The sequence below is a fragment of the Pristiophorus japonicus genome, chromosome 18, assembly GCF_044704955.1.
Source record: "Pristiophorus japonicus isolate sPriJap1 chromosome 18, sPriJap1.hap1, whole genome shotgun sequence".
Lineage (NCBI taxonomy): Eukaryota > Metazoa > Chordata > Chondrichthyes > Pristiophoridae > Pristiophorus > Pristiophorus japonicus.
The window spans coordinates 63,057,259-63,072,229 of NC_091994.1; the positions used below are offsets into that span (position 1 = coordinate 63,057,259).

The window sequence follows — 14,971 nt, forward strand, 5'->3', positions numbered from 1 at the left end:
GGAAATCTTCACCCAATCTGGTCATCGGGTGATTCGCAACGTGAGCTTTGGCCAAAGGTTTATTTTACACCAATTGCCCCGCTCCCTGCCCCAGCTTCTCAGCATAGGCCTTCACAACACCGACACAAATTGGTGTTCTGATTTTTGGGATGTGAGAAAGATTAGCGGCAACAAAGGGGTTAAAAATTTTAGAAATGGCCAACCTAAATCGCTCATTTGTAGTTTTAGCGGAGGCAAGTCTGGGGGGGGGCGCGGGTCAGTCAATGAAATAGTCCAAGGAAGCTGTGTGCCTCCATTTTAAGCTGACTGTAAGTTTGAAGGCCTGCAGGCCGGGATTCCCGGGCCTTGGGGAACTCAGCAGCGGACGGGAGGCGGGAAGGGCTGGATTGACCGCACTCCCTTGACCGCACTGCCTATGGGCAGGAGATGGAGTGTTTCCCCCTCGGCCCACCAAGCTCCCCACCCCCCCATGTGAGCGGACGCCCGCAATCAGCCATGTCGGACTCGCCTCTGCTCCTCTCCCTGGCTGTCTTCCCTCCCGGCAGATAGGCAGGCAATTTGGTTGGTTGCAGCCGAGTAACTTGTTTCAAAAAATTGAAAGCAAGTCCAGCCATTAAATTCAGCAGGACATGCAGGAAATGTGTACTTGCGGGTGTTCCCCACCCCCCCGCCTCTCTCTCCCCACCCCCCCGCCTCGCAGTTATTGTCAGGGCCAAGAGCTCTGTTGCTGCTCCTGACCAGGCGTGTCCACATGCTTATTGTGGCCCTCTTCTCACAACATGTAACAGTTGCCCCCTAGCTCCTGTAATTGGAAATCCATCTTTGTTTGGTCCTGATTAATACGAGAGGAGAACTGGTGTTTAGTTTGAACTCTGCTCTGATCCTAGGTGAGAACTGTGAAACCTTCCGGGACATGTGCCTGCAGGGAAACCCGTGCATGAACGGTGGAAGCTGTGAAAAGAGCCAGTGCTGGTGTCCGATGGGATATACAGGATCGTACTGTGAGCGAGGTAAGCACCGAGAGACCAGGGTTCCGCATAAGCCCCTCTCCAACTCTTCACATTAAAAATGTTCAATGTATCTTGAAGAAAATGTTGGTCTAAGATCTAATTAATGATCTTCAAAGGGTCTCTTTAATGTTTGCCAGGTGTGAGAGCGTGTTTGATATAATCTGTACACCGTTGACCAGATGACCTCACTGAGTTATGTTGTTAAGAAGCTATCTATCAATGTTGCAGCTGTTTAGTAAAGGAGAATGTGACTCTGGGTTGATATTTATTTAGCCACTCAAGAGTTTTACTCTCAACAACAACAGTTTCTGAAACGCAGAAAACCCTCCCACAGTACTTCACAGAAGCGTAATGAGACAAAAATGGGCGCCAAGCCGATGAAGGGGATAATTGAGAGGGATAAGTCAAAGCTTTGAGAAAGAGATGGGTTTTAAGGAGGGTCTTAAAGGAGGAGACGGAGGAGGAGATATTTAGGGAGGGAATTAGAGAGGAGGGGGCCGAGGCAGCTGAAGACACGGCTGCCAATGGTGGGGTGAAGGGCGTGGGGAATGAACAGTAGGCCAGAGTTGCAGGAAGGCAGAGCTCAGAGGGTTGTATGGCAGAGGTAGGGAGGGGCGAGATGTGCGGGGATAGGGTGGGTGGTTGGAGACATTCGGGGGAAGTGTCCCGGTCCCTACTTCCAGCTGAGACCTATTCCTGCCACGACCAAGTGTCTGAAACCTGCTCATGATTCTCTGGCCGGAATTTCCATCGTGGCCTGTCGTGCGAGCAAGGCTGGACCATGTGAGTTCGGCTCAACAATCCCCCCCCCTTAATACACAGGGTTTACACAGAGTACTTGCAGTAATGTTCTCCTTTAATAATCATTTTTGCAATCTGTTTAATTTCCAATTACATTTTTCATCTGTTTTATTCACAAAGGCCAAGTTGGTTAATGTCACCCAAAGTTAAAACTGAGTGAGAGTTTGAGCCGGTGAAAAGATTGATGATAAATTCTCATTTAGAGTTCTCCAAATTCAGGAGCTAGTGGGTGGTTTCTCTGCAGTACATGTGTCTGACTCTTTGCCTTCTGTTGCGGAATTGTATTTATATGTTGACCTTTTAGTGTCCACTAAGTGTCCCTGTTTATTGGGACAGTTTTCACAGCAGAGCTAAGACTATAGATTGAAAAGTGATGGTTAACATCTCATGGGGTAATTTTCCAATGAAGTGCTGCAGGCAGGCACCTCAGCTGTTCGGGCAAACACTGCCCGCCCGCTCCCCGCCCGTTCATTGACGTGGTTAGATATCCACGTGCCCAGCTGCCAGAGTTCCTGATTGGCCCCTCCAGTGGGCAAGGCCAAACGCCGCAGTGCCAAACTGGAAGATGGCTCCTTATAAACGACTCCTGCTGCACACTTTCCATTTGCAGATGTGAAAAATAAACAAACAATAAGATTCGACTGTTATTATTGCTGCCCTCCTGTGGTGAACATCTTGTGTATCGTCTCGTCGTTTCCCAAATGCCCAGAGCCTGTGTCTCATTCCCGGCAATGGTTCATAAATATACGATAGTGTGGTTATCTTTTAGCAGAATGAGTCTGTTTTCAGTGAGTCAGACGTAGTCTACGATCCATTGTCGAGCCCCCCCCCCCCCAATCAATTGCTCTGCCATCTCACCGATTGAGAACAGATCAGGTCGATTTGGAACTTGCTTGTGATCAATTATTTTTGTCTCGAGGATCATTATTGACAACTTTGAAGAACAGTTTTGCAAGAGCAAATCATTGTGCTGACCATGTTCTTCCTGAGTGACTGGGAGAATTCCAGTGTGAAAGGTCAGAGGAAGGTGTTGGTGGTGAGACGATGCAGTGTTTGGGTGTTCCACCACCATTGACATTGATTCCCCGTAGTTCTCCTCGGAGCAGGGCTGGCCGTTTCCATCACAAGGAACATCAGATGATGAGTCACTCTTGGGCTGCTCTTATAAAACCTCCGAGCAGAACATTCTGAAAGCTTGGGACTGCTGTGACTGCCAACGCCCAACAGTTAACCGCCTCCACCTGGAAAGTAATGCAGGAATCTGAATCAGACATCGGGCTGAAAGAGATGTTAACCAGATTATAGATGCATTCACCTTTCGCCAGCCTGAACTCCTAAAGTCATTGACTGGTTATGCCGGAAGTTCCTTCTGTCCATTAATTACTGATTCATTTTCCGAATACTCGAGTTGAATTTTATCCATTTGCACAACTCTGCCCAGTTGTGATGATATAATACGGCATTGAGCGCGCAGTTTGTTCAAGACCAAGGTCCTTGACAACAGAAACCATTTCTCTCTGAATTCCAGCTCCATGTACGATGAAAGCAGCCAAAACGTGACTCTTTACAGGTCATGTGAGCTCTCCTATTCCACAAGTTTTTGTTCATCCCGTGTTCAGTCGCAAAAGAAGAACTTGCATTTATGTAGCAGCTTTCCCCTCCTCAGGATGTCCCAAAGTACTTTGCAGCCAGTGAAGTACTTCTGACTTGTAGTCACTTGTAATGTAGGAAACGCAGCAGACAACTAGTGCACAGCAAGCTCCCACAAACAAAATAAACAGAGAGATCATTTGTTTTATCTGTGATTTTTTGCCGCTTTTCGCCAACTTCCTGCGCAGAATGCGAAGGGTGTCGGCCTTGGGATTTAAAGGAGACTCGGGAGTTAAAATTTACTAGAGTTAAAATCGGGACCTATGTCTTTTTTTACAAAATTAAGTTTCTGACTTTTAAGAGTAATACATTGCTTGCATTTACTTCGACTTTGGTGAGTTTAAATAAAAACTGCAATTGCAGCATCCCTTGTTTACGCCTGCTCGCAGAGGATCCCTTGTCTCTGTCGGCCGTGTTTATTTGCAACACCAGATTTCTGATTGGCCCCCTTGTTCTCTGAAAGCAGTAGTGCTAGCACTGAGATCCGGAGCTCGGCAGTCTCTTTGCTTACTCTCTTGCTCACACCATTAAAAAACTGGGAGGGAATTCAAAGTAGGCGCTGGGTACAGTACAGGTCAGCAGGGGTCACATGGCCCATGAGGACATTGTGAGGTATGTCAAGGTCTATGTGACTGGATTTATTCCTTTGTATGTGGAAGATAAACTACCCTCAAAGAATAAAGATGATCGCGTCAAAGGTGGGTACACTAACATTTATATCCCCACAAACTAGGAGACTTAATGATGTGCGACGAGATGCAATGGATTGTTAATGACTTCATTTACACCTACACAGGAATGCCTGCTGTTACTCCAGCGCCAGAGTGGCACAGCGAGGGTAGTGCGGGTAATGTCATTTAGTCTGAGTTGACCTTTAATCTAACAGGAAGTGGTGATGGTGTCTAATTTGGCATGACTCCTAGTGCTAGTTGCCTATAATCAATCCCGTGTGTAACATTGTTTGTTAAATGATGCACTGAGAGGAGGGAGGGATGTGGATTGTTCCGGAAGCACCGTGGGTTTCTGGCAGATACACCACAACACGCCTTGGTCCAACACAGCCACAGGCCCAATATCGAGAGCTTCCTCAGATATTTACTGTGAATTCAGCTTTTAATATACCGTTGTGTTTGGAGCGGCAATTTAAAGGGCACTTTTATTGTTAAGGACTTTAGTTTAGTCGGAGTCGTCGACTGGTTGGACATACTGCAGGAGGATTGATCACTTGACCTCCGTCCCAGCTAAACAGCTTCTCGCCCCCACCCACCATCTCCAATATCTTTATAACTAATAAACAGAAATTAAAAACACTTTTTATAATCCCCCGAAGAATTCTCTCCTGGGTTACTGGTAGCAGTGTCCATGTGATTCATCTTTAATTCCCACAGACTCCAGGACTGTCCTAGAGGGTTGATAACCCTAGGTTTGTCCCAGTGTTTCTTTCCCCTGCTGGGTTGATAATCACATACCTTCCTTCAGATAGGAGAAAGGGCTAGTCGAGGTCATGACCTTTCTGATCAATGCTATCATTGGCTGAATGAACTTGAATGCGCTGGGCTACATGTCCTGCCTGACTCTCTTCCCAACACGGACTGTCTTGGGACTGGTCATCGGGTTTGAGCCCAGGACTCAATCTCTACCTTGGGAACTGCACCTGTACCCATCTGAGCTTCCCTGAAGAAAAGTACTCGCAATGGTTTGCCAGAGAAATGATTACATGAAAGATTGCAAAGTAATCAGACGTGTGGGTTGGCGAGGCTGCTGCTCAATGTATGAGGACATTGTTGGTGGTGTAACTTGAAACCCAAGTGCTAAAGAGATAACACTGAAGTAAGAGAGGAAGCATGGTGGATAACAATAGTTGGAATTGATTTGTGCTTGAGGGGAAGCTCAGGGCCCAAATCCAATCCTGTAGTGCATCATTTAGCTATAATCTAGATCTGATCATATACTAACACTTTCATATAGTGTCTTTAAACCATCTATTGGAATAAAACCCAGTGCTATGTGATACACCCCATGTTATCTAAACTACTGAGGGAGATGGAAGAGAATAGTTTAAAAAACTTGAAGCATTCCCGCTTGTTGAGGATGAAGTGTTTTGATGACTTAATCATCTACCACACAGCGCCTTTCAGCAGAAGGGTCAGCCATATACGTCAGGGCTGTTCACCCCGGGGGCCCCTGCTTAACGGCACTATCTGAATTAGGGAAATGTAATTATGGTGCAAATAAGGACTACCAATGGACACCTTCAACCAAAACTCTGGTTCACTTCCTTTATTCCGTGTCTCTCACCAGGCAGAAATCCATACTGGCAATGCTCACAGCAATTGTTCAAGGCACTATATGAAAGAATTCACTGATTGCTTCAACAAAATTAACCCTTTCACCTACGGATCGTAGTCGGTGATATTCTGAATTGCAAATTCTGTTAAACCGTTACCAGAATTGAGTGTTCAGCAATCTTTGTCAAATTTTGTATGGAATTAATTATTTTAATGAAAGCATGTTTGATTATGTGTTTAAGCAAGAGATGGATGAGAGTGTTAAATTTTAAAAATGTGTTTACAAGTCAGTGTGAAAACTATTTAAAACGACTTTCTCGGAGAATAGATTGCAATCCTCGCTCATGTTTGATTAGCTGCCCTCCCAGAATGGAGCTAAAAAGCTCATTGTTGAAAACCTTCTCATAGAATGAGAGCTGCATCTCGAGTAATGGCCAGCAGGCAGGGATTGCATGCGTGCAGTTAGAGTGAAGGGTTCAGTCAATATAAACTGCATGTCAAAGCTCCTGCAGTTACTAAAAGAACCTCAAGAGTAAACTACGACTTTGATGTCAGTATTTGGTGTCTGTTAACAACAACTTTTATTTATATAGCGTCTTTAAGCTAGTGAAACATCCCAAGGTGCTTCACAGCAGTATGCTAACTCAAAAATTTGACACCGAGCTATGTAAGAAAATAGGGCAGATGACCAAAAGCTTGGTCAAAGAGGTAGGTTTTAAGGAGCAGAATAAAGGAGGAAAGAGAGGTAGAGAGGCGGAGAGGTTTAGGGAGGATGTTCCAGAGCTTGGGGCCCAGGCAACAGAAGGCACTGCCAGCAATGTGGAGCGATTATAATCAGGGATGGTCAAGAAGCCAGAATTAGAGGAGCGCAGACATCTCGGGGGGTTGTGGGGCTGGAGGAGATTACAGAGATAGGGAGAGGCGAGAGCCTTGGAGGGATTTGAAAATAAGGATGAGAATTTTGAAAGGGGCCGCCCATTTAAAACTGAGATGAGGAGGAATTTCTTCTCTCAGAGGGTTGTGAATCTGTGGAATTCGCTGCCTCAGAGAGCTGTGGAAGCTGGGACATTGAATAAATTTAAGACAGAAATAGACAGTTTCTTAACTGATAAGGGGTTATGGGGAGCGGGCAGGGAAGTGGACCTGAGTCCATGATCAGATCAGCCATGATCGTATTAAATGGCGGAGCAGGCTCCAGGGGCCATGTGGCCTACTCCTGTTCCTATTTCTAAAAAAAATATTTTGATAACCCATACAGTTCCCAATTGATGCGAGAGTTTTAGCCTTGTTTAGTTAGTTTGGTGCCGGCAATGGCTGTCAGCATGATCCCAGTCTGGTGGGAGAGTCCATGTCCTCAAGATAGAGTGTCACGGGATGGCTCCCTTCTGCTGTCACTGTTGCTAGCTGATCGAGGACCTTCTATTACTGAGATGTTCAGTATGTTATCATCTGATACCCGTGCTTTTATAGGAGGAATTGTTTTTCAGCCTGATACATTAGAAAGCAAGAAAGCAAGACTTGCATTTCTATAGTGTTTTTCATACCCTCAGGATGTCCCAATGAAGTAATGTCGATGTGTAGTCACTGTTATAATGTGGGAAACACGGGACATAAAAGATCTCACGGCCTATTCAGAGAAGGGCAGGGGAATTCTCCCGGTGTCCTGGTCAATATTTATCCCTCAAACCAATGCCTGCAATAGATTATCTGATCATGTATCTCATTGTTTTTTGTGAGAGCTTGCTGTGTGCTAATTGGCTGCTGCATTTCCTGCATTGAAGCAGTGACTACAATTCAAAAGTGCTTCATTGGTTGTAAAGAGTTTTAGGGCATCTTGAGGCTGTGAAAGGTGCTATATAAATACAATCCTTTTATTTAACCCCTCAGCCACCATCACTGAATAGCAAGGCACTAACACAGCATAAAGGGCGGTGCCCATCTGAGGAAACTCAAACCCCAATGCTGCTTGCAACATGTCCACTTTCTGGTCCATTTGTTCTATCCCCAATCCTTCACCCTGATGGCATTTTGTGCTGGGGAACTCCTGTGCTTAATCTAGTGTTCCTTCCAAGAGCGACCCGAGTGGGAGAGAGAACTGAGCTGTCTGCTCCTGGGTGTGTCTGATGGCTCCTGGGGAGGGAAGGCTATCAGCAGTGTCCAGGGTTAGCATCTTAAAATAAATCGATACCTGGAGATTCAGGGGAACATGGGGGGGGGGGGGCCATCTCCAGTTTTAATTCTCTCTGTTCTGCTATTGTTTCCAAGGCCAGCAATGAGCAGCCTGTAACGGATGATTCGGGACTGGGTGGGAGGGTAATTCTCACCCACAGAGAGTTGAGTGTGATTTCTGGGGACGTTTTAGCTCCCAGGCTTCCGTTAACTGTCTCCCGCTAGGAATGAGGTCGGGGCCAGCAGGTGGGCCCAGGAATTGGGTCAGGAACCTAATCACTGCGGGGATCAAGGGAACGGCCCCCGCCCTGAGGTTAGTGCTGGGCAGTGGGGCGTGACCGAGGATGCTGGCACTGGGGAGAGGCCAGTAGGAGGGGAGGGGGGGGTGGAGACAAGGCCGAGGGGGTGGGGAGAGGGGGATGGCGAGGCATGGCTGGGGAGTGGGGGAGGCCAAGGCCATGGGGGTGGGGGAGGGGGTGGAGAGGCAAGGCCAGGGATTAAGGTCTCATTAGTGAAATACTACACACTGAAGGTGGTTCAGTCACATTATATTGTGGAGCCGGTCTGTATTGTAGCGAGCTTTAGATCAGGTGGATTGCAAAGACTGAAATAGCTCCGAATATAACAGTTTGTTTTTTCAATTTCCACCTGTGGCTGATTGAGGAATAAATCACTCGGTGATACCTGCCCTGTCTAAAGTTCGCTCACTGTCACTAATGGAATCTTTTATTATGATCTCTTTGTGCAGATTCTCCTGTGCAGTACGGAGCGCTCTTCCACGATGGAGGATATATCGTATTGCCAAAACAAATGTTCCCGAGGAGGTAAGAATGATGAGTGAGTGCGGGAGCCTGCTCTCGATTCAGGCTCCTGTCCGCAGTGAGTCGTTGTCCTGAGGTCACTCACTGAATAAGGCCCAACGTGCCCAGAGATCTCAGCTGTATCAATGTGTCAATGCTCACTGTAGGGCGGGGGGGGGAATTAAATCGAATTTTAGACTGAAGGGATAGCAATCTTGTGACTTTCTCTCTTTCGTGCAGTTCGACAGTCTGCGGGACTTTGATCCCGGCCAGGAGTAGCCCAGTGGGAAATGATCATGCCAGACACTGAAGCTCATTTCATTGAATCTGACTAGGGGCTCATCGTTACCCTCCCCCAGTCTGGGGCAGATGGTCACTCCAAACTGTGGGGGGGGGGGTGGCGGTGGGACAGAGGTTAACCCTCCCAACCCTCCCCAAACTAAGTATCTTCACATACCCCGGTGCCCCCTTTATTCAGAACCTTCCCTTTCCTTCGGGGGCCCAGCCCTCGATGGACAACTGCCCGTCTACCCCTCCCCTGTCATGCCCCTCTGACACAGGCACCCTTGGGTGGGTGGGCCGAGGTCCTGCCCTAAACGAGGCCCCTTGGAGAATGCCGGGACCAGGTGTACCAGGCCTCGAGGTGCGTCCTGGCCCAGCTTACAGCACGAGCCCCCCGCCCACACAATGGTCACGGACCTTTCCAACAAGTTGGGTGTGTTGGGAAGCTGCTGTGCCTATTGAGTGGAATTTAATCTCCTCTTTACAAATCCTGTGCTTGGCTTTTCACAGTTCTCCAACTGCCCCTGAAACCATCGAAATGGAGGTTCGCTCGACGTCTCTGGATGGCGCCCTGCTGTGGCAGGGAGTGGTAAGTGTTTCAAATATGTCGCAAACATCGGTGGGAACATCTGGAAATCTTCAGCTCTTGAAAATCACCTTTTGTCTGCTCTGTAACTAAAGCACCAACGTATTTGTTATAAAAAGGTTACACGCTTCACACATGTGTCTGCGAGACACATGCCACTCTGTATCAATACCCATTATAAATGGGAGCCCTCCAGGCAGGGAATTCCACGTTAAGTATCTCCGAGGGGTGGGAGATGATGTGTTCAGGATGAGGGTTGGTGTTGTGACTGACTCGCTGTGCAGATCAGAATATCAGGGATTTAGCCACGTGCAGCTCATGGTCTGACCTTTGCCCTGTGAACCTGGGTGTTCAATGCTGGCGATTACTGCAGTGAGCTGCAGTGGGAAATCCCATTGCTTTCTGCGTGCAGTCACATGACTGAATTTATTGTCGGTGTTATCTTTAAGTGTCAGCTGTGGTTCAGTGGGCACCTTGGAGTCAGAAAGTTGTGGGTTCAAGTCCCACTCCTTTTAGAGTGGAAGCAAGTCTTCTTTGACTCCGAGGGACTGCCTATGATGATGATAAGATATAAAATAATGTGAAGAGGCGGGGCACTGCATTAAGATATTTAAATCAGGCTCCCACTGTACAATGAGAGACTTGATTTAAGACTGCATGCTGCTGCACGCGTTTCCCTGGGCTCGGGACAGCCGGCAGTGAGAGGGAGTGGGGAGCGGCTGGCTGCACAGGGTGAGCACCATTGTGGGCCAGGAGGGCTTGGGCCTGCTGATCGCCGGTCTCTCCCCCCGAACCACTGATCTGCAGCCTGCCCCGCAGGATACCAAACCAGGGGCTTTCCCCAAGGCACTGGCCTCCTGCTGATGGTTTTTCCCCCTGGTACCCAGCCAACCTGGCCGATCAGCAGGCAGGGCCTGGTGGGAGGAATTACACTGCGTCCATCTTGCAATCCCGATGTAACAGCCGTTCTCTGGTTGTTGTGTCGATCCACCTCCATCTGGATCATTTGTGAGACTGAACCTGGTTTGATGACCCACGGTCCCGTGTTTACTCAAACAGTTTGAGGTCCTGTTAAATGCACAAATGTCCCTCCGACAAGAATCTGCCCTTCACAGAGAGCCAGGTTCAGAGCTGTGGGTAAACTCTGAAACTTCAGCGCCATACACTGTTACTGCCCTCTCTCTGACAGTAGTCACCGTATACATAGCACAGAATACAAGCCTGTCCATCAGACCACTGCTCGCAGAACCTTCTTACAAAATGGTCCCCTACTGTCCCCGAATTCTAACATCACACCAAACCTTAAAGGACAAAGCCCTATTCTATTGTAGTTTTAGCAGTTTTATTCTGGTTTCTATGCATTTTAATGGAGTAATATAAGACATTTAGACTGATGTGCTGATATTACTGCATTTTTTCTGTTTAAAAACTTCAGACACGGACCTGCCTGTCACTTTACCAGAGTGACGGTTCTCCTTTAAGGGCTCTCACTTTCAGTACATCACTCTGGGCTCACTGCTAATCTTCGAGCAGTCATTGACAGCCCTGCCATGAGGTGGCACTTGGTATCCTTTTAGTCCCGGTTACAATGATCCCTGGAAATCGCGGAGCGGAATCCCTGTCTGTTGATTTAGAGCCACGATCAAAAGCAGCAATTTCACCCTGATCTGCAGCCAGACCATCAAATCCATCTTGTCATGTCTGAGCAAATATCGCTCTGCTTTTCATTCTGAGCGCTTGTTTGTCTTGTAGCGGGGGAGTGGAACTCCCAGCGTCTGACTTTACGTAAGATGGTGTGTGTGGTGGCAGATACCATCCTTAGCCCAGTTTGTACATCAATCCTCTTCCTATCTCCTCCTGACTGCACAGTCATGGTGCTGATTGTACCGTCACATATTGTAGTTCGGTCATTTTCCGAATGAGCCTGGGCTCAGTGCTTGCCATCCTGGCTTTGGGTCTGAAGGTTATGGTTCAAGCCCCGTCCCAGGCTGTCCCGAGGGGGCGAGAGCTTGGTCTCTGAATACTGAGTTCACACCCAGCGGGACTGGAGTGCGGCCCTCTCCTCCCTCCCTCCCACGCCTCCCCCTCTCCTCCCTCGCTCCCTCCCTCCCTCCCTCCCTCACTCCCTCCCCCCTCCCTCACTCCCCCCCTCCCTCTCCTCCCTCCCTCTCCTCCCCTCCCTCTCCTCCCCTCCCTCTCCTCCCCTCCCTCTCCTCCCCTCCCTCTCCTCCCCTCCCTCGCCTCCCCTCCCTCGCCTCCCCTCCCTCGCCTCCCCTCCCTCTCCTCCCCCTCCCACCCTCCCTCTCCTCCCTCCCTCCCCTCCCCTCCCCTCCCCTCCCTCTCCCTCTCTTCCTCCCACCCCTCCCTCCCTCTCCTCCCTCCCACCCTCCTCTCCCTCCCTCCCCTCCCTCTCCTCCCTCCCTCTCCTCCCTCCCGCTCCTCGCCCCCTCCCTCTCCTCCCTCACCTCCCCCTCCCTCTCCTCTCCTCCCTCCATCCCTCTCATCCATCTCCTCCCTCCCTCTCCCCTCTCCCTCTCCTCCCTCCCTCTCCTCCCCCCCTCCCTCGCTCCCTCCCCTCCCTCTCCTCCCACCCTCCCCTCTCCCTCCCACCCTCCCCTCTCCCTCCCTCCCTCTCCTCCCTTGCTCCCTCCCTCCCTCCCTCCCCCCCTCTCCTCCCTCCCCCCCTCTCCTCCCTCCCTCCCGTCACACCCCGACCTTTCTCCCGCAGGGGGTCCTCAGTCAGTCTGACGATCTGTCCAGCTTTCAGAATGGGCGACTTCTGCTGGAACGTTAAGGCCGTTTAAAGACCTGAGCTGCTCCAAATCTCCCTAACAAGAGGCATAGCTCACAGCACAGAGAATGATCAAATCGCACCCTGTTTAAATGTTGTGGGCCGTGTTCGGTCTGGTTGAGTTGGGTTTGGGCAGACTGAGCCGGGAAGGCCTCAGATCCATCAACGAGCTGACAATGACCAACTACCTGAGGTAAAACAGGACCATTATAGTCGCTTACTGTGCTTACTCATTAGCTTACTCATTAGCTCACAAACAAATCCCTCTTTCTCTCCGCTGTTCCTTGGGAGCTCGTTATCTCGATTCATAATCCTGATCTGAAAAAGAATAATTGTGTTTTTTTGACGAGGGACTGGAGACTTGGCTTTAAGTATTTCTAAGATATGAAGAGTATTGTATGTTATATCTGGATTTATTACAGTATGTAATGATTACCGAGGGATATTGCACAGACACACTATCACAAACACACTTTTACACATATCATTATCGTCGTAGGCTGTTCCTCGGAATCGAGGAAGACTTGCTTCCACTCCTGAAGTGAGTCCTTAGGTGGCTGAACAGTCCAATACGAGAGCCACAGTCCCTGTCACAGGTGGGACAGATAGTCATTGAGGGAAGGGGTGGGTGGGACTGGTTTGCCGCACATTCTTTCCGCTGCCTGCCCTTGATTTCTGCATGCTCTCGGCGATGAGACTCGAGGTGCTCAGCGCCCTCCCGGATGCACTTCCTCCACTTAGGGCGGTCTTTGGCCAGGGACTCCCAGGTGTCAGTGGGGATGTCGCACTTTATCAGGGAGGCTTTGAGGGTGTCCTTGTAATGTTTCTGCTGCCCACCTCTGGCTCGTTTGCCATAAAGGAGCTCCGAGTAGAGCGCTTGCTTTGGGAGACTTGTGTCTGGCATGTGAACAATGTGGCCTGCCCAGCGGAGCTGATCAAGTGTGGTCAGTGCTTCAATGCTGGAAATGTTGGCCTGGTCGAGGACGCTGATGTTGGTGCATCTATCCTCCCAGGGGATTTGTAGGATCTTGCAGAGACATCGTTGGTGATATTTTTCCAGCGACTTGAGGTGTCTACTGTACATGGTCCATGTTTCTGAGCCATACAGGAGGGTGGGTAGTACTACAGCCCTGTAGACCTTGAGCTTGGTGGCAGTTTTGAGGGCCTGGTCTTCAAACACTCGTTCCCCAGGTGGCCGAAGGCTGCGCTGGAGCACTGGAGGCGGTGTTGGATCTCGGCGTCAATGCCTGCTCTTGTTGATAGGAGGCTCCCGAGATATGGGAAGTGGTCCACGGTGTCCAGGGCCGTGCCGTGGATCTTGATGTCCGGGGGAGGCAGTGCTGTGCGGTGAGGACAGGCTGGTGTTTAGCATAAGGCCCATGCTTTCGTACGCCTCAGTAAATACGTCGACTATGTCCTGGAGTGCAGCCTCTGTATGTGCGCGGACGCAGGCATCGTCCACATACTGTAGCTCGACGACAGAGGTTGGGGTGGTCTTGGATCTGGCCTGGATTGAGAAGAGGGTTGGAGCGATGATGCAGCCCTGTTTGACCACGGTCCAGATGTGGATTGGGTCTGTGATGGATCTGTTGGTAAGGATCACGACCTGCATGTCCTTGTGGAGCAGGCGGAGGATGGTGCCGAACTTTTGGGGGCGTCCGAAACGGAGGAGGGCGCTCCATAGACCCTCGCGGTTGACAGTGTCAAAGGCCTTTGTAAGGGCTGGCGCTGTTCCCTGCATTTTTCCTGTAGCTGTTGCGCTACAAAAGTCATGTCCATTGTGCCCCGTAGGGGACGAAATCCGCATTGTGACTCCAGGAGGAGTTCCTCGGCCACGGGAAGAAGACAGTTGAGGAGGACTCTAGCAACGACTTTCTCAGTGCCTGATAGCAGGAAGATTCCTCTGTAGTTGCCACAGTCGGACTTGTCCCCTTTTTTAAAGATGGTTACGATTACTGCATCTCTGAGATCCCCGGCATGCTCTCTGTTCTCCTCCCTCCAGATGAGAGCGATGAGTTTGTGTATTCGCGCCAGTAGTGCCTCTCCACCATATTTCAATGCCTCAGCAGGGATTCCATCCACACCCGTAGCCTTGTTGTTTTTAAGCTGTCTTATGGCTTTTTCTACCTCGTGCAGTGTTGGGATCTCACTGAGGTGGTGGCGGGTCGCATGCTGCAGGATGGACTCGAGAACATTCGGGTCAAAGGCAGAGTCTTGATTGAGGAGATCTTCGAAGTGCTCCTTCCAGTGGGCCCTGACTGCCTCAGTGTCCTTGATGAGTGTTTCCCCGTTCTTGGCCAGCAGTGGGGTGGGGCCTTGGGTGTTTGGACCATAGGTGGCCTTGACTGCGATGAAGAATCCTCGCATACCGTGGCTGTCGGCCAGTTGTTGTATCTCCTGTGCTTTCTCCATCCACCACCTGTTCTTTCGGTCCCGGGTTTTTTGTTGGACCTCAGCCCTTAGCCATCTGTAATGCTGCCTTGCTGCTCCCGAGTTGGGTTGTTGCTTGAGGCTCAGAAATGCTCTGCGCTTGCAATGTATTAGTTCTTGGATTTCCTGATCATTCTCATCAAACCAGTCCTGGTATTTCCTGG

At 49.6% G+C, this 14,971-nt stretch overlaps 1 protein-coding gene across 1 annotated transcript in view; it reads left to right on the top strand.

The window, feature by feature from the left end:
- hspg2 (heparan sulfate proteoglycan 2) overlaps positions 1-14,971 on the top strand; it is a 643,156-nt gene that overhangs the window by 601,653 nt on the left and 26,532 nt on the right. The window contains 4 exon segments of the mRNA XM_070860710.1: positions 888-1,010; positions 4,258-4,308; positions 8,667-8,742; positions 9,511-9,589. Of these exon segments, the coding sequence (XP_070716811.1) occupies positions 888-1,010; positions 4,258-4,308; positions 8,667-8,742; positions 9,511-9,589 (329 nt within the window).